Source organism: Danio rerio, chromosome 17 (genome assembly GCF_052040795.2).
Source record: "Danio rerio strain M-AB ecotype USA chromosome 17, GRCz13ab, whole genome shotgun sequence".
Classification (NCBI taxonomy): Eukaryota; Metazoa; Chordata; class Actinopteri; order Cypriniformes; family Danionidae; genus Danio; species Danio rerio.
The window spans coordinates 55,607,913-55,626,669 of record NC_141037.1 but is presented as its reverse complement, the minus strand read 5'-3'; the positions used below and the strand labels follow the sequence as shown (position 1 = coordinate 55,626,669).

General features: G+C 38.5%; 1 protein-coding gene across 15 annotated transcripts in view; it reads left to right on the top strand.

Moving 5' to 3' along the window:
* Positions 1 to 18,304, top strand: part of col12a1a (collagen, type XII, alpha 1a) — a 188,018-nt gene extending 169,714 nt beyond the window's left edge. For 6 of the 15 annotated variants that reach the window (XM_087291085.1, XM_087291082.1, XM_087291077.1 and 3 more), the window contains 7 exons: positions 1,368 to 1,439; positions 1,633 to 1,668; positions 1,973 to 2,039; positions 2,122 to 2,304; positions 4,163 to 4,240; positions 13,607 to 13,774; positions 17,587 to 18,304. In XM_087291085.1, the coding sequence (XP_087147211.1) occupies positions 1,368 to 1,439; positions 1,633 to 1,668; positions 1,973 to 2,039; positions 2,122 to 2,304; positions 4,163 to 4,240; positions 13,607 to 13,774; positions 17,587 to 17,735 (753 nt within the window). In that variant the 3' untranslated portion in view covers positions 17,736 to 18,304. Of the gene's footprint in view, positions 1 to 1,367; positions 1,440 to 1,632; positions 1,669 to 1,972; positions 2,040 to 2,121; positions 2,305 to 4,162; positions 4,241 to 13,606; positions 13,775 to 16,855 lie in introns of all 15 variants that reach the window. The other 9 variants (XM_087291087.1, XM_087291084.1, XM_087291080.1 and 6 more) reach the window with 2 other exon arrangements.
* Positions 18,305 to 18,757: the final 453 nt, after the last annotated feature.

Here is an 18,757-nt window from a genome sequence, read left to right as displayed (position 1 = left end):
TTGTGCTTTATGAATTTGTACACCTAACCCTAAACCCAACCTCACAGAAACCTGTTGTGTTTTATTAACGTCTACACCTAAATCCAACCCTAAACCCAACCTCACAGTAACCTAATAAACCCAACCTACTTGCGGTTTGAGTCCCTCCCACTTGGAGGTCACTCAACCTACTTGCGGTGTAATTCCTCCCACTTGCAGATCTCCGGGCTGCAGTGATACCTACTTGCTTCTGCTTGCTCTGGATAAGTACAGTTCTAGGGGAGTAGGGAGGGTTGTACCAATGATTCGCTCAGCAGTCTGAACTATTCGACAGTCTTTGGAGGTCGAATTTGGTAGCTGAGCTAATCCAGACAGTTATTGATGTGCAGATGACTGATTCAGTGATGGAGGTGTAGAACTGTTTCAGCAGCTCCTTTGGAAGGTTGAACTTCCTCAGCTGACAAAGAAAGTACAGCCTTTGTTGAGCTTTTTTAACAACGGAGTCAATGTTAAGTATCCCACTTCAGGTCCTGAGAGATGGGTCCTAAGTGTGAACTCTTGAAATAAATATATTTAGCAGGGGGCAGCATTGTGGCATAGTGGTTAGCACCTTCGTCTCATGACAAGAAGGTCGGTGGTTCGAGCCCTGGCAGGGCCAGTTGGAGTTTCTGTGTGGAGTTTGCATGTTTGCGTAAGGATCGCACATGTCTTTCAAGAGAGTGTTTACATTAAAAACAATAATAAAGTAGTGCATTAAGAAAAAACATGGATAAAAACAAATAGAAATGTAACACTCAGGATTGGCCTGTTAACAGGCGGGGCAATCGCTGCAAGTTCTTCTGATTGGTTCACTGCTTTGGAACTGACAGTGATGAGCTACACTGCATGTGTATAAGCTGAAATGTACACGGCATCCAAAAAAAAGTGGCACTCTTGTACGTGGTGCTTCAAAACATGTCAAACGTGTGTTTACCTTAAAAAAAACAATTGAAAAGTAGCGCACTGTAAAAGAAAAATGCATTCTGTGTGAACGGCCCCTTATTCATTCAACTTGCAAAATGCAAAAAGCTGGGGGATAATACAATTACATTTTCTTTTGATTGATTGATTCATTCACTATAGCATGTATATTTTGTGTTGTATGCGAGTAAAGCTGCTCAAGCATATACAACTTCATCTACTGGTCAAAGTGATAATACTGTACATTTTCTAATATGCAGTACAGGCGGGAATGCATAAGCTGTTTCTCTGTGTGAATGAATGATTGTGAACGAGTTGATTGCATGTTCAGGCTGTTTGTCAGAAATTCAATGTTACATGTTCTGTTTTCTGAGTAATGTTTACTTATAACAATTCAGTAACATTAATAATGTTATCCACGTGTGTAGGGACCACCGGGAGCTCCCGGAATGCCAGGAATCACCGGAAAACCAGGAAAACCCGGAGACACTGGCTTTCCTGTATGTTCATGCCTCTAATTATATCATTCAAATGTTCATTTGATTAAATCATGACCAAAATAAATAATCAGTACAGTGTTTGATAGAAATACATGCCTGCCAATGAACTTCATCAAACCTATATTAATGATAATGATGATTATGATGATGTTAATTCTGATTCTTTTTTTTTTTCTTCATCTATCCATCACAGGGACCTGTTGGCATGAAAGGAGAGAAGGGTGAAAGAGTGAGTGTCACAGTCATAAACATCAGATCCATATATATATATTTCATTATTTTTGGAATACTTTTCAAATACTTCTTATTACATATTTTCAAGTGATAAGTGATGTTTAGCAGAACAAGGATATTTTATTCTACAATATTTCATAATATATTTTCTTTTAGAGAAAGTCTAAAGAAGGAAATGGGGGGGGGGTTCTCTAGAAGAAAATATTATATGAAATACTGTGGAAAGTCTTTGTTTAAATAAAACGCCTACTCACATTTTCTGAATAAAATGTCAAGATCCTATCGATTGTGTTTTCCAGGGAGACACTGCGTCACAGAATATGATGCGCTCTGTAGCGAGACAAGTCTGCGAACAGCTAGTCAGCAGTAGGTCACCTCGGCGTCACATCTGAGAATATTGCAGTGCTTTTGCTCATGTTCAAATGGAAAATCTTTGTTTTGCTCGCAGGACAAATGAGCAGAATTGATATGATGATGAACCAGATCCCCAGCAACTACAGGAGTAACAGCCCCGGCCCCGCTGGACCTCCAGGCCCACCTGGAAACCAGGGACCCCATGGAGAGCCTGGTCAGCCCGGACCCAACGGCTTCCCAGGAAATCCAGGTTTACCAGGCTCTCCTGGAGAAAGAGGTATGAGATTACACCACACCAGAAGATCCATTTTAAAAATCATTTTGACATAAAGCAGTTGGATTTTAGCATGGATAAAATAAACCCTATAACAGGGGTGTCCAAATTAGGTTCTGGAAGGCCGCTGTCTGGCTAACTTTACCTCAACACATCTGCCAGGAAGTTTCTAGTATAGCTGCTTCCCAAATCGCATACTTATGCACTATTCAACGCCGTTTTGTAGTATAAATAGTGAAAGTAGTGCATTCACACTAAAACCTCTAAAAATAATAAGAGCACTTTAATTACCCGGATGATGCACTCATTCAGCTGGTAAAATGAAGTGTGTTATGTTGGACACTTCACGCTCTCAACGGCGGCAGTTTTGCTCACGTAGCGGAAGGGGCGGAGCTATCAGACGCATATGTTGGATAACTTTATTTATTTTGTATTCCCTGCTGAAAAATCCAGCTTAAACCAGCCTAGGCTGGTTGGCTGGTTTTAGCTGGTCAACCTGGCTGGTTTTAGAGGGGTTTTGGCCACTTCCAGGCTGGTTTCCAGCCATTTCCAGCCTGGTCTTAGCTGGTTAGGCTGGGAGATGACCAGCTAAAACCAGCTTGACCAGCCTAGCAAGCTGGGAGCCCAGCCAAAACCAGCTGTGTCCAGCTTAAACCAGGCTGGTCAAGCTGGTTTTAGCTGGATTTAGCTGGTCATTTTCCAACCTGACCAGCTAAGACCAGGCTGGAAATGGCTGGAAACCAGCCTGGAAGTAGCCAAAACCCCTCTAAAACCAGCCTGGTCGACCAGCTAAAACCAGCCAACCAGCCTAGGCTGGTTTAAGCTGGAAATTTTAGCATGGTTGTGAAAGCAAAATTCTCCTATGTGAGTGATTATAGCGCCTCCTGATGGTGAATGTGGTTATACTCATGGCAGGTATTATTTGATAGTTTGGTCATTTATTTCACTGACTTGGCAACCGTCAAATGTCATCAGGGAAGCGGTTTGAATTTCCGCTCAGTGAAAAAAACATTAGTGTTCCATTTGGGACAACACTTCATACATAAACTATGCTGTTGAGTGTGTAAGTGCATAAGTACATAGTGTATAGTGTGCCATTTGAGATGCAGCTTATGTCTAGTAAGAGCTTGAATAGCTGGCTCAGGTGTGTTTGGTTAGGGTTTGAGGTAAACTCTCTAGGGCACCAGCCCTCCAGGACCGAGTTTGGACACCCCAACGGTCCTGATGTACTTCAAACAAAGTTAAATAAAAGAACTGAAATGACATAATTTTGAAAAAAATATCCATTTTCAGTAGTTTAAAACAACTCATCTAAGACAACTTTTTAGGGGAGTTTGTTTTAGCCCCTAAACACCTTCGAGCTACTATTGGTCTCTGACAATTACACAATCAATGACCTGGTGCCCTGGAACTCCCCATTTTTTGATATTGTTATAGCAACACATGTATTTACAGTTGAATTCAGAATTATTAGCCCCCTGTTTATTTTTTTCCCCCAATGTATGTTTAATCGAGAAAACATGTTTCAACACATTTCTAAACATAATAGTTTGTTATTATATTAGAAAAATAGCTTAAAATGGCTAATTTTGACCTTAAATGGCTTTAAAAAAACTTTAAACTGCTTTTATTCTAGCTAAAATAAAACAAATAAGACTTTCTCCAGAAGAAAAAATATTATCAGACATACTGTGCAAATTTCCTTCCTCTGTTAAACATCATTTGGGAAATATTTGAAAAAGAAAATTCAAAGGGGGGCTAATAATCCTGACTTCAACTGTACGTGTGTTGTGTTGGACTTCATTGGGAATCAGAATGGTATGGTTTACATGCATTAATGCATTTCCTTGTGCTGTTGTAGGAGTGCCTGGAGAGAAGGGTGAACGAGGCAGCCCCGGCATTGGCACTCGAGGACAGAGAGGATTACCTGGACCTCCTGGTATGTCTTCGCGCAACTAAACACTACCTCATTTTTAACCGCTCCGTTTCACTGCTAATGATATCCAGAGTTTGTCTGCACACTTGACTACTCCAGGTTTTCCGCTACTCCAAAAGCCTCCTGATTAATGAAAGCAATTCCAATGATCGTTAACATGTATTTAACAACGGCAATTTTAATGTTGAGTGATTTCCATATCACAGTGTTTCTCATTCTCAGACCGTTTAGGCTTGATAGATGAATATTAGCTCAAAATGATGAATCATTATGAAATAAAATGGTGTTACGCAAGTGTTGCCAATAGTTTTTCCAGGAGATTATGAGTAGCTTTTTCCTCTGGATTGTTTGGACAGGTTGGCTGCTAACCTCGGGATTAGGAGGACTTTAGGAATAGATGTAGTTCAGTTCAGACAAATAATGTTCGAGACAATTATGATGTTTCTCTGTTAGTGTGTTCTCCGAATCTTTTCAAAAAACGAACATGAGACGAACGTATTTTGACTTTTAGGAAGATTCTTTAGGAAGATGACTTTCTTAAAATGACTGAATACAATTTAAGACAGTGCAGTGATTATTATACATGAATTCTCAATGTATATCTTTCTTTTTTTATTTATTTTTTTAATGAAAATAACTTCCCCTATATCTTTAACTACATCTATTCTGCTCTCTGATGATGTGGTTACTGGTGAGGGCAGGATCAACCTGTCACTCATATGAGATCCACCGATAGCAAACCAGATCCATCCAGTATAGGGATGTAACAGTGCATGTATTTGTTCCAAACCCTCATGGTACAGCCATCACGGTTCGGTTCATGTACTCTGGTACATCTGGACTGACTGTATTCATTGTCAATCACTTAAATTAGACAGAGAACATCTTCCATGTTGTTCTAACAGCCTATTCACACGGGGCGTCAACGTCAACGCTTTCCATTCACTTTGAATGGGTGATGTCAGGTGTTGCCAAACTGCATTGTGGATCCGTCGCCGCCGTTTCAGAGCCGTTGCTCGCTGCAGAAGTTGGGACTAGCGACGGAAGTGTCAGCCAATCAGATCGCTGTATGCAAATACACCAGCTAGACAGTGGCCTATTGCTGACTGAATTTCATTGGCTGACTCTGCTATGACTATCGCGTTAGCCCCAACTTTAGACACACCTTCAGTCAAGCGTTGATGCTGAAGCTTCGTGTGAATGGGGCGTAACAATGCGCAAAAAAAATTATCGTAGTTTGTTTCCAAACACAATGCGACACGATTCATAGTAGTTTGTTGGTGTCCATCCGTGACATTGCAGCTGTTTCTAAAATTGCTTCAAGGTGAAGTTTATTTATAAACTAATTTCCAGAGGATCATGTGCTTATGATTGACCACAGCTGGTCCCACATTAGCTAATGCATGATACACCAATCGGATGATTCCTAACACACTATAAATAACCAGAGATTCTTACCTCAGTTATCTTGGTTTTGAAGAATCTCTCTTTCCACCCCTATCCCTCCACCCTGTTCTCTTTGACAGGGTCAAAGACACTGTTGCCTCACAGCAAGAATGTCACTGGTTCAAGTCTTTACCTGGCCAGTCGATGTCTCTGTGCGAAGTTTACATGTTCTCCCCGTGTTTATTTGGGTTTCCCCTGGAGTTTACTCCCACTGTCCAAAGAAATGTAACATAGGTGAATTGAAAAAAACAAATTGGCACCATAGATGAGCTTTTAATCAGCAGTATATCTCTCGATAGCAATCCTTAATTGCCATTAGCCATGAATAAGCAGGGGAGTTCTCGAGACCTACCTTAGCTCAAACTCCCCTCTCACCCTGCAAACGGGAGGGAGCCCTGAGCTCTAGGATCTTATAAGCTCAGGGCATTCTCCCGGGACAGCATGCCAAACATGCTTTATAATCAATCATCGGTTAAATGTGAACTCTTGAAGTTATTGCTAGTGGTTAGGATAAAAACTTTTAAAATGGAGAAGATACTGTTTATACCGTTATTACATTTTCATATATATATATATATATATATATATATATGGAATATATATATATGAAAATATATATATATATTATATTATATATATATATATATATATATATATATATATATATATATATATATATATATATTCAACATGCTACTGTTAAAGACAAGCTCGCAACCCTTGCACCTGCTTTGTAACCGACATTAATGAGTGCTGCTCCATGTAAAAGTTGAAATTCTTTTAACTTGACATTATAGAGTAGTTTCAATTTCGTTCCCAAATCCGCATCAAAAACGTGAGGCACACTGCTTTCCTCACCAAATTCAATGTGCTTTTGAATTTGTATTGTTTAAAATAAACTTTAAATAAGTAAGTAGTGGGAATTTGTTGCGATCCGTGACTCCAAAACCGAGGTACATACCGAACTGTTCTGTGAACCATAACACCCATAATCCAGTCAGTTCCACAGAATCAAGTAGGGAAGAAAAAATATCACAACATTTCATGTCAACCTAGTTAAAACAAAAAATACTGGATTTTTTTTTTCTTAAGAAAGTAAAGAATGATTTGTGGCCCTGCTGTTTTAAAGTATAAAAATCACATTAGCATTTCTGGAGCATCTGCGCTTCTCATCTCAAGTGTTCAGAACACAGAATTAAACACACATATTATCGGCATGTCATGAATCAAGATGCTTATTTTCTCTTAGCTGTCAGCCGTTAAAATGATTTGTTTTTACTGTCCTGTTAAAATGCGAAATGATCGCACAAACTGACGCCAGGCATCTGTGGGTAGTAATTCAATAAGAATTGTTGTCTAAACATTGGCCCTTCTTTCTTGATCAAAATTGCTAAAAGAATTGCTAACAGAGCCGTTAAGTGAAATCAGAATGGAGTAAATTCTCTTAGGAGCAGCATTTCTAGATTCCACAGGCTGCAGGGATGTACTGTGCATTTTATTTTCCCTAAAATGTTATGTTTCTCATCAAGTCACATTTATTTATATTGCACTTCATAAAGCGCAGATTGCTTCAAAGTGGCTTCACAGTAATAAACAAGAAAATAACAGTGTTAATGGGGCATAATTCACCATTTATCAAACAAACTTCAGAAGTAAATCAAGACAATAGCGTGATTACTTATTTTCAGAAATGCAGAGTTCATAATTTAATTTAATTAATTCTTGAAATCAGCTCTACAAGACGAGATTGTTTATTGTCGTCATTCAGCTCAGATTAGTTAAATGTTGATTCGTTTTTCGCATTTGGCAGATTCTTTTATCCAAAGCGACTCTCACCCTGGAACGCAAACCCGTTGATTTTATTGCCATGGTATATAGGATAAAAGAGAGCAGGGGCCTCATGTACGAAGACTTGCGTGGAAACATACTAAAACATTGCGTACGCACAAAGCTGTAAATGTGCGTACTCAGAAAAAAATTCAGATGTATGAAACACTGCGTACGCCGAATCCCACGCATATTCTTTGTACATCTGAATGAACGTGAAACTGAGCGCAACATGCACAAGCGCAAAACCCCTCCCTGCCTCCTCCCCCGTATGAATATGCTAATGACTCTACTTTGGCAAAACCAAACGAAAAAGCAAAGGTAAAAGCAAGCAAGAAGAGAAACTTTGAACAGAATGTGAATTGGAGGTGCTGCTTTCGAAGGTAGACCAGAGGAAAACGGTGTTATTTGCAAGTTTGTCCTCCGGAATTAACAACAAAAGAAAAAAATAGAGTGGGAGAGTTTAGCTGATGTGATTAACACAGTTGGGTCTGAACATCGCACTTTGTGGATTTAAAAAAGAGATAGTGAGATGTATAGGTGCAAAATGTTGTAGTACCCTTAACAGTCTGAGTGGCGCAGCTAGTAAAACACATGTCGTCATGTTTTGACATGTTCGGGCATGAATTAGGTTCGAATTCAGCGTCTGATGTACTCATTCTAGCTACATGTCAGATTTTGCCTACTTTTAATCACGAGGAAGACATATAGGAATCATTAATAAGTCTGTGCATCATATTTTATTTGCACATTAATTATATGGAAATGTTTCTGATTCGCGTATGCAAATTCATCTTCAGATGCTGCCTTTTATAGCAATGTTCGTGCAGTCGATCGCTCGCATTACATTGGGAAAACAGGCGACCGCTGCAAATTGTGCTTTAATGTTTGGCTGGTCAACTGTATGGTATGGAAACCTTATATACCTGCTAGATGAACCCATCTCATACAGCTGCCATTGCAAGGCTCAGACACTTTGTAGAGAGGAATTTAACACAACTGCCTCTAGGAGTCGCCAATGGAAATAAAACAGACACGCACAAAAAATGTGCGTATGCCAGCAATAAAGCTGGCGTGGAGCTGCGCACATTCCCACGTTAATTTCATCGTTAGTAAATCCAAACGTGAGCCCTTCTGAGCGTGAAACCTGGCGTACGCACAAAAACTTTTTGTGCGTACGCAGCGTTGATACATGAGGCCCCTGGGGCCTCATGTACGAAGACTTGCGTGGAAATCTTACTAAAACATTGCGTACGCACAAAGCTGTAAATGTGCGTACGCAGAAAAAAATTCAGATGTATGAAACACTGCGTACGCCGAATCTCACGCATATTCTTTTGTACATCCGAATGAACGTTAAACTGAGCGCAACATGCACGAGCGCAAAACCCCTCCCTGCCTCCTCCCCCGTATGAATATGCTAATGACTATGCTAATGGCAAAACCCAACGAAAAAGCAACGGCAAAATCAAACAAAAAGAGAAACTTTGAACAGAATGTGAATTGGAGGTGCTGCTTTTGGAGGTAGACCGGAGAAAAGCGGTGTTATTTGCAAGTTTGTTCTCCTGAATTAACAACAAAAGAAAAAAATAGAGTGGGAGAGTTTAGCTGATACGGTTAACACAGTTGGGTCTGAACATCGCACTGTGCATTTAAAAAAGACATAGTGTGGTTTATATCTGTAAAATGTTGCAATACCCTTAGCAGTCTCAGTGGCGCACCTCATAAGAGGCATGTGATCATGCACTGACACATTCGAGCTTAAACTCGGTTCGAATCCAGCGTCTGATGAACTCTTTCTTCTTTTTTCCCCCGCTACATATCAGATTTTGCCCACTATTTATCACGAGAAAGACAAGTAGGAATCATTAATAAGTTTGTGCATCAATAAGCATCATATTTTATTTCCACATTTATTGAATGGAAATGTTTCTGATTCACGCATGCAAATTCATCTTCAGAGTGTCTTTATAGCAATGTGCGTGCGGTAGATTGCTCAGATTACATTGGGAAAACAGGCGACCGCTGCAAATTGTGCTTTAATGTTTGGCTGGTCAACTGTATGATATGGAAATCTTACATACCTACTATATGAACCCGTCTCTTACAGCTGCCATTGCAAGGATCAGACACTTTGTAGAGAGGAATTTAACACAACTGCCTCTAGGAGTCGCCAATGGAAATAAAACAGACCCGCACAAAAAATGTGCATACGCCTGCCAGAAAGCTGCCGTGAACCTGCGCACATTCCCACGTTCAGTTCATTGTTAGTAAATCCAAACGTGAGCGATTCTGAGCGTGAAACCTGGCGTACGCAAAGTTTTTGTGCGTACGCAGCGTTGATACATGAGGCCCCTGGTTATTTACTCCCCCACCTATAACTAGTACTCAAGCCCAGTGTTGGGGAAATTACTTTGGAAATGCATTACAATATTGAATTACTTCCCAAAAAAGTAACTAGTTGCGTTACTTAGTTACTTTTTTATATAAAGTGACGTGTTATATTACTTTTGAGTTACTTTTTCATTCCTGCCTGAGGCTTGATCTCTTTCAGAACTTTCAGGGTATTTTTTTTTTAAATAGAACAGCTCTGAATTAAAGAACACACTTCATTTACTTAAAAAACAGAACAATGTTACCTTCGAAGAATTTCCTGATCTTATACATGCCAATAAACAGATTAATAAAAGTTGAATGAGTTTGCTACGTTGCTGTCTTATTAGTTGAGTAAACTCACTGTCCGTCAAGACAATCCCTTTTTCTTTAATGCTTTCAGAATAATGAAAATACTTTCATCCAGGGTTTTTGCAAGTTTCACCAAGTTAAATTTAAGACTTTTAAAGGTATTTTGAAGACCATTATCAGTGCAATTTAAGATTTGTTTTCAAACATCCCAGTTAGGAAAGATTTTCACAAGCCCTATCAAAAAATATTTAAAAAATAATACATTTTATATGAGGGCGAAGCAGTGGCGCAGTAGGTAGTGCTGTCGCCTCACAGCAAGAAGGTCTCTGGTTCGCTGGTTCGATCGTCAGCTCAGTTGGCGTTTCTGTGTGGAGTTTGCATGTTCTCCCTGCGTTCGTGTGGGTTTCCTCCGGGTGCTCCGGTTTCCCCCACCGTCCAAAGACATGCAGTACAGGTGAATTGGGTAGGCTAAATTGTCAATTTATTCAGTCTACAATAATAACAATTTCATAATAAAAATATATACATGTCATGTTAGTATAGCCGTATACTGCCCTAGATATTGCAATATTAAATAAGTATAGCCGAAAATAAATGAAGAACTTTTAGGCAAATGTTACTGTGAGGAAAGTAATTAAACTATTTTTTTTTATTTTTTTTATAAAAAGTTAAGTTCTATTCAGAAGTATTGTTCATTGATTTAGAAGGTGATTGTGTTGGTGTTAATGGCCAGATTGGGTAGCTATACATGACCAAAGGAAAATTAAGACCTGTTAAAAAAAAGCCTAAAACCTTTCAGACCTAATGCACAACATTTCAGTAAATTTAAGACTTTTTAAGACCCTGCAGACACCCTGTCTGTCATAGAAATTTAAGGCTTTGCCATCTTGGTTTTTGTCTGTTCCTGCGGGGAGGTCATTTTCTCATTGAGTGTGATTCAACGTGATTACACTCATTTTAATTCAGCAAACTATTTTTAAAAGCGTATTAATTCATCTAAAAAAGTAACTCGAGTTACATTAAAAAAAAAGTTACTCAAATTTTATTACTTAATCTTTTAAAGTAACATTACTCATTACTTAGAAAAGTAATATTATTAACTCACATTACTTGCATAACCTGTAACTCTGAATAACAAGTCCAACTCTCTAACCATTAGACCACAGCTGCCCGTTATTCAGTCATTGTTCTACGTAAATTGCATCAGTTATGAAACATGTTTAGTTCATCTATAAAGCAGCTCTACAGAGGACAATAGTACGGTGGCTGAGAGAGCTCAAATTCACTGCAAGTAAAAAAAAAAACACTGAAATTGAAAAATTATCTTCATTAGTCAGGCAACACGTGTACACGCAAATACTCACAACACGTGCAAATATAGAAACACACTGCAAATAGCGCAGACCACAACATGCTAAATATATAACAAACCTGACTGCTTTTTGTTTGGAGTTATTTCTAAAATAACATTTCATTTAACAGTAATTGTGTAATCTATCAAATTATTAGATTTAATAATATAGTAACAAGAATACAAATAAACTAAATACTATTTAATTACACGTAACTATTTTACATTTTGTCAGAAAAAGTGGCTGATTTGGACACATTCATACAATTACATTTTTTAGAAAACGTATGTTTTTTTTTTTTAAATGATGCATCCCTCAAACCCAACCGTCATTGGGGGCTGAGAAAATCCTACAAAAATGTACAGATAAGATAGTACAAATTTATTTGAATTAGCCACTATTTCAAAAACGTACAACCTGCTGTAAGATTGCATTGGTTTTCTCTTGCATTGGTTTTTCTTAACTTGGAGCTCTTTTGACCACCATACAATAGTGCCATAATTCAGCTTAGTTAGAGTTGATCTAGTTCGGTTCAATATTGGTGTCGATGCTGCAAAATGTTTAGATTATGTAAGTTTGTTTCAACTGTGGAGCAAATCTAGAGAAGACAATAGGGTCATTATTCACTTCAAGTTAGGGCAAGTACTTTCAAATTGGTAGTATTATTTTATATTATAAAAAAAAAAATCTGGAATACTTGATTCTGATTGGTCAGTTGGACATTTCAAGATATGTTATTCTGAGATTACCATCGCTAAATAACGCAGGCTCATTCGAGAACAAACTTACATTGACCGTCAGTGATACATCCATATACACTCATCCATATTCATATCTTCTTGTGTTACGCTGTAGTTTTTGACTGTTTGGAACCCTCTTATGAATTAATAATACATAGGTTAGTATTCTATATTCAGGCGATTTCATTTCTGGCAGCTTTGTGTTTGTTACTCTTTAGCGGCATCTTGTGACTGCATAATGCTCAGGTTAGTGTAGACTCCATCAGCTGTTTTCCTTTCCGTCAGCTTTGTGTTTAACTAAAGGATTTATGTACACTTATAGCTCAGAACAATGTCTAATTTTTATGTTTTGTAGCAGTTAGCCATGTAATAAGCAGGATAACGTACATCCGGGTGGTTGTTTTTGGAAAATAAAGCCCCTAAGTCTTATACAACAGTGCTCTTGCTTTGCATAGGGCTGCCGCTAATCCTGTTGGGCTTTATTCTGTGATAACAACCTCCTAGATGTACTTTATCCCTGACTTCATAAACAATATATGTCTTTTAAACTCCATGACTGCTCAAGCCCTTCCTGAGGTCAAACAGTATTCCGCTGTTTGCAGTAACAAAGCAATTCCATTATCCTACAGTAAGCAGCAGTGCTGTCCAGAATGCTAGTTTCCATGCTGAGCCACGATCTGAAGGCCAAAGTGATCCTGTTACTATCAGAGAGAGTTTGTACAGACATGTTTGGCATTTTGAGTCACTCTGGATACAGTCATCCCCACAGCACAGAAGGCTCTGGATGACTTATTGGCTCTATGGCAACTCCAGCAGAACTCAGCAGTTCTTCACCTTCTCCAGAGGACACTTTTAATTACTCTCCAGTGTGCTGGTGTAAAACCATGCATTTCCAGGAGCCACCGAAGACCCCCCCCCTCCCCCCTCGAACACTGTAAAGCGCTGGAAACAAGTCCCTGGTGGAAACGGTGCCAGGAGCTGTGTGTGAATGAGATCCACAGCAGCGCTACACGTACAGTAGGAGGAAGCTTGCGGTGACTCATTGTTTGTAGTTTGACTTGTGTTTTCTGTTGGGAGCCTTTATTGGCAACACATGTGCTGATTTCGAGTCGAGGGACGGCATTCCACTTCGGTTTATACCGTCTAGACAGAAAAGGGGGGTCGGGGGTTGGGTTAGAATTTACCCCTGTCTTCCTTTTAATTAAGCAGTCAAAATATTTAAATTACAGTGCCTGAAATCAGTTTTCCCCTTCCACATCCAGCACAAAGCTAGAGGCAAAGTAAAGGACGCTTTCTTACACCTCCTGTTTTTCTTCAAGGGCCACCAGGGCAGTCTCAGACCGGTCCCCCTGGTCCCTCAGGCTCACCCGGGCCCCGAGGACCACCAGGACAACACGGTTCTTCTGGAGTCACAGGACCACCCGGACCTCCAGGATACTGTGACTCCTCTCAGTGCGGCATGCCTTACAACGGACAAGGCTACCCAGGTACATCCAGTGCACTTGATCAAACAGTACTCTTCAGCTCTGTTCCCAAACCTAGTGAGACAATATGGAAAGGAATCTGACATTAGCATGTTGCTAAGCTAACACCCTGACATGCTACTAAACACATGCAAATATTGAGTAAAATAGTAAATACAGAACTCATTTTTCTTTACTTGAATTTAAAGTATGATGGGAGAAGATCTTTTAAAGGGACAGTTCATCCAAAAATGAAAATTATGTTATTATTTTCTTGTTTTTTTTTTCTAAATATTTTTTAGATTCTTTCTTCGGATGAATATATATTTTAAATATATATTAGCATATATGTTCCTACTATGGATGTCAATGTTATATTTTGTGTTTAACAGAAGATAGTAGTTACTGAAGAAAACTAATCAACTGGTACCTTGATGTCAAAACAACATCAAAATTTGGCCCGAAACGCCAACTGATTCGACATCCGTTTGACATCCACACACTGATGCCCTTTTTGACCAATAAAAAAAATGACCCAAAAAGTGTTTGAGAAAACTTTTATTCAGCCGAAAGTATTTTGTATCTCTACAATGCATGTAAACAACCTTGATGTAAAAACGACATCAAATAGACGTCTAACATTGGCGTCAAAACACATCAAAAATCAATTAGAGAAAATTCCAATGTTAGATGTTAAACGTCAATGTTAGGGTGCTTTCACACCTTGACGTTTGTTTCGAAATCTGTCTCGTTTGCCCTGTTAGCGTGGTTCGTCTGACATATGCGGAACCAGCAATCACACTCGCATCCGTGCCAAAGAAATCGGTCCGATATCACCTGATTGTGGTGGTCTCAGCTCGATTGAAACGAACTCTGGAGCGGATCGATTGTAGTGAGAAAGCAAAGCAAACTAACCAACCAGGCTATGTCGCAGTTTATTGTGTATATGTAATTGCCATATATACAGATATATAAAGAGAGATTGATGAAATATGAAAGTTAAAGCATGCGAAATATTAGTGCTGCTTAACCATTACAAAAATTGACTGAAATTACCATCTAATAGCGTTTCCATATTTTTATCTTATAATATTTTGTATTAGGCCAATTGTTTTGTTAATTTCTAGATGACACCTCGAAAGAAAGATCAACATTGTTCTGCTTCACTTATTTCTCGCTATAATTTAAGCCTATAATGCAGAATGTCAACCTTTTTTATATATTGATTGATTCAATAGAGGATTTTTACAACTCTTGATAATTAAAATGAGGTTTTGCTTGAGAAAGCCTGAACTCTGATTTGTATTTGGTGAGGATGTCTGCGAGTGTCAAAATTAAAGTGCACCTTTTCACTTATAATGCCTTATTGATTATCATTATAAATTAAAATAATGACGTGACAGCAGAGCAGAATCTGTGGGAATTTGAAAATAAACCCTGAAAGTTTGACCAATGTGAGGAGAGTTTACTCGTGACTTGTTTTAACTATTTTGATCTGTTTAGAAACATTGCCGTGTGAAAGCAAACTACACCAAGAACAAAAATAAACATCGTAACAATTTAAATTCCTGTTTTAGAATCCATCTACACGTGTGAAAGCACCCTAAGATGTCTATTTGATATCGTTTTGACATCAAGGTAGTCAATTTACATCAAATCGTTAGCATTTTTGATGTTTTTGTTGTCATTTTGACATCAAGGTAGTCAATCGACTTCAAATCTTTTAGCATGCGTTTTTGTTGTCATTTCGACATTAAGGTAGTCAATCGTCTTCAAATCTTTTATCATTTTTGTTGTAATTTTGACATCAAGGTAGTTAATATACTTCAACTTTTTAGCATATTTGATGTTTTTGTTGTCATTTTGACATCAAGGTAGTCAATCGACTTCAAATCTTTTAGCATTTTTGATGCGTTTTTGTTGTCGTTTTGACATCAAGATAGTCAATCGACTTTAAATCTTTTAGCATTTTTGATGCATGTCTGTTGTCGTTTTGACATCAAGTTAGTCAATCGACTTCAAATCTTTTATATTTTTTGTTGTCGTTTTGACATCAAGATTGTTAATCGACTTCAAATCTTTTAGCATTTTTGATGCGTTTTTGTTGTCATTTTGACATCAAGGTAGTCAATCGACTTCAAATCTTTTAGCATTTTTGATGCGTTTTTGTTGTCATTTTGACATCAAGGTAGTCAATCGACTTCAAATCTTTTAGCATTTTTGATGCGTTTTTGTTGTCGTTTTGACATCAAGATAGTCAATCGACTTCAAATCTTTTAGCGATTTTTGTTGTTGTTTTGACATCAAGGTAGTCAATCGACTTCAAATCTTTTAGCGATTTTTGTTGTTGTTTTGACATCAAGGTAGTCAATCAACTTCAAATCTCTTAGCATTTTTGATGCATTTTTGTTCTTGTTTTGGCATCAAGGTAGCTAATCGACTTCAAATCTTTTAGCATTTTTGTTGTCGTTTTGACATCAAGGTAGTTAGTAGACTTCAAATTTTTTAGCATTTTTAATGTTTTTGTTGTCGTTTTGACATCAAGATAGTAAAATTGACATCAAATCTTTTAGCATTTTTGATGCATTTTTGTTTTCGTTTTGACATCAAGGTAGTCAATCGACTTTAAATCTTTTAGCGTTTTTGTTGTTTTGACATCAAGATAGTCAATCGATTTCAAATCTTTTAGCGTTTTTGTTGTCGTTTTGACATCAAGGTAGTCAATCGACTTCAAATCTCTTAGCATTTTTGATGCGTTTTTGTTCTTGTTTTGGCATCAAGGTAGCTAATCGACTTCAAATCTTTCAGCATTTTGACATCAAGGTGGCCATGGGTACTAATGATTTTCATTTTTGGCCAAACTATCCATTCAACTCCCAATCTGTTTCGACAGACTAAATCTTATGAAAAGCCTCCAGCAGCTCACTAGTGACTGGAACAGAGCTCTCGCATTAACTGCTAATGAAATCATTGCTATCAGTTTGCTTAACAATATAGCTAATCGGAAATAATAATACAAAAAACTGCATGATTGTTTTTTTTTCACTTAAAGTGAGCTGATTTGCCACCAAAATAAACTAACCCCAGTTCTTTAACCCGTTTCAGGTTTTGCGTAGTATGCTATCTAGACTGCCTGATCCTTTACACATCCCGAGATTAGCACTCACTCTTGAGCTAATAAGGATAACCACCATGGATATGATTGCTGCACATTTGCTGACCAACTCTTTAAAAATCGATCAATCAAACCAAAGGACTGGACTGCCACTAACACCAGCTGAGCGCTTCTATATCATACTGGAGCCAGTGATGGTTGCATCTAGATGAGCGAGAGAGCTGAGGACGCATGTCAAACTACTAACAGCGGTAGATGGTGACATGACTGTACACAAAACTAATCGTGCCTTGTAAATGTTCTGGATGACCCAGTGGGCTACAGTTAACGGCAGTCGTCACGCTTGTGCCTGATAACTTGCTTCTCGCTGACGTTTCACGTTTATTCGTGGTTTCGGTTTATATGTATAGGCAACGCTCAGGTTCAAAACGCAGTGTGTGCCATTAGTATAGTCAACCATGAATTCTTATATATTTTTTGATTTATATAATTGTATAATACCTCACAAAGATCCAATTTGTTTGTTTATTTTAACGCGAGTGTGTTAGATTAGTAATAGTTTATTGACAAATCCAACGCAAAGTTGTTGACAACTTCCGTATGGGTTTTGTGTTTGGTTAATATAGATGTTCTGTATTACTTTTTCAATAATTAACGCTAAAAATGAAAATGATTTGTTAAAATGACGCACATGCTCAGCTGGCCAAATAATATTTCCAAGCAGGCCCCTACCAGCCCGGGTCTGAAACCTACGTAGTGCCCATACCAGCCGCGCCGTCGGAAGATATCGAGACACAGTCGCCAGGATTGCGCTACCAGCGCGGAAAAAGGTCGCTATCAAGAAAGGAAGCCGAAAGAATCAAAACATAAACGTGGAAGTGTGTCCGTCAAAAACTGCAAGCCTCCTTCGTTTTGGTCGATTGAGGAGGCTGTCGTACCAAACCTGTGTGTTCGCTGATGTTTGCTTGTAACATAACTGCATTTTTTGTATTTGTAAGAATCTCATGTTCAGTACTAGGTCCTATAAACACTCATGAACTGATTCCTTGCACATATGAAAGTTTGCAAACGTGCTTCTCTCTTTCTCGAGGAAAGCGGCTAAATCGGTTCGACTTCCCTTTATTCTCCCTTTAGACCTGGCTCTTGTTATTCTAAACCCTATATTTACCTGTCGTATACCAGCTCACACCAAAAAAAAAAAAGAGGAATTGCATGCCTGTGTTGTATATTTAGTAAGGACGTTTACCATCAGAATATAGTTGTTCGTTTCAGTGATATCCCTTGAAATGCAGTTGGAATTCGTTGCAAGTCCTTCGACATAGAAGATCTTTTTTTGTTTCCATGTCTGAATTGCACAGTGTGAATTCCACAGCCTTATTTTCTTATTTATTTCTGAATCAGAAGAGGCATTTTTCAATAAAACTACTGAAAATGTTGAACCGCTGTTGTCGTGTGTTCTGTGTGCACTATAGTACATTTTGTTCTACTAATAATTCATGTAATAAACGTTACATACTGTGGAATTTTTACACACACACACACACACACGAAAGAAGAGATATCAGCAATCAGTGTTTATGTCTGCTGGAGCGTCTGGAATTGCTTACTCAGCACATCATAGTCATGATCAGTGTTTAAGGTCTGCATGACTTCAAAATCTACTGTTTACCCAACTGAAAAAAACAGCCTAAACCAGCCTAGGCTGGTTGGCTGGTTTTAGCTGGTCGACCAGGCTGGTTTTAGAGGGGTTTTGGCCATTTCCAGGCTGGTTTCCAGCCATTTCCAGCCTGGTCTTAGCTGGTCAGGCTGGGAGATGACCAGGTAAAACCAGCTTGACCAGCCAAGCCAGGCTGGGAGCCCAGCCAAAACCAGCTATGTCCAGTTTAAACCAG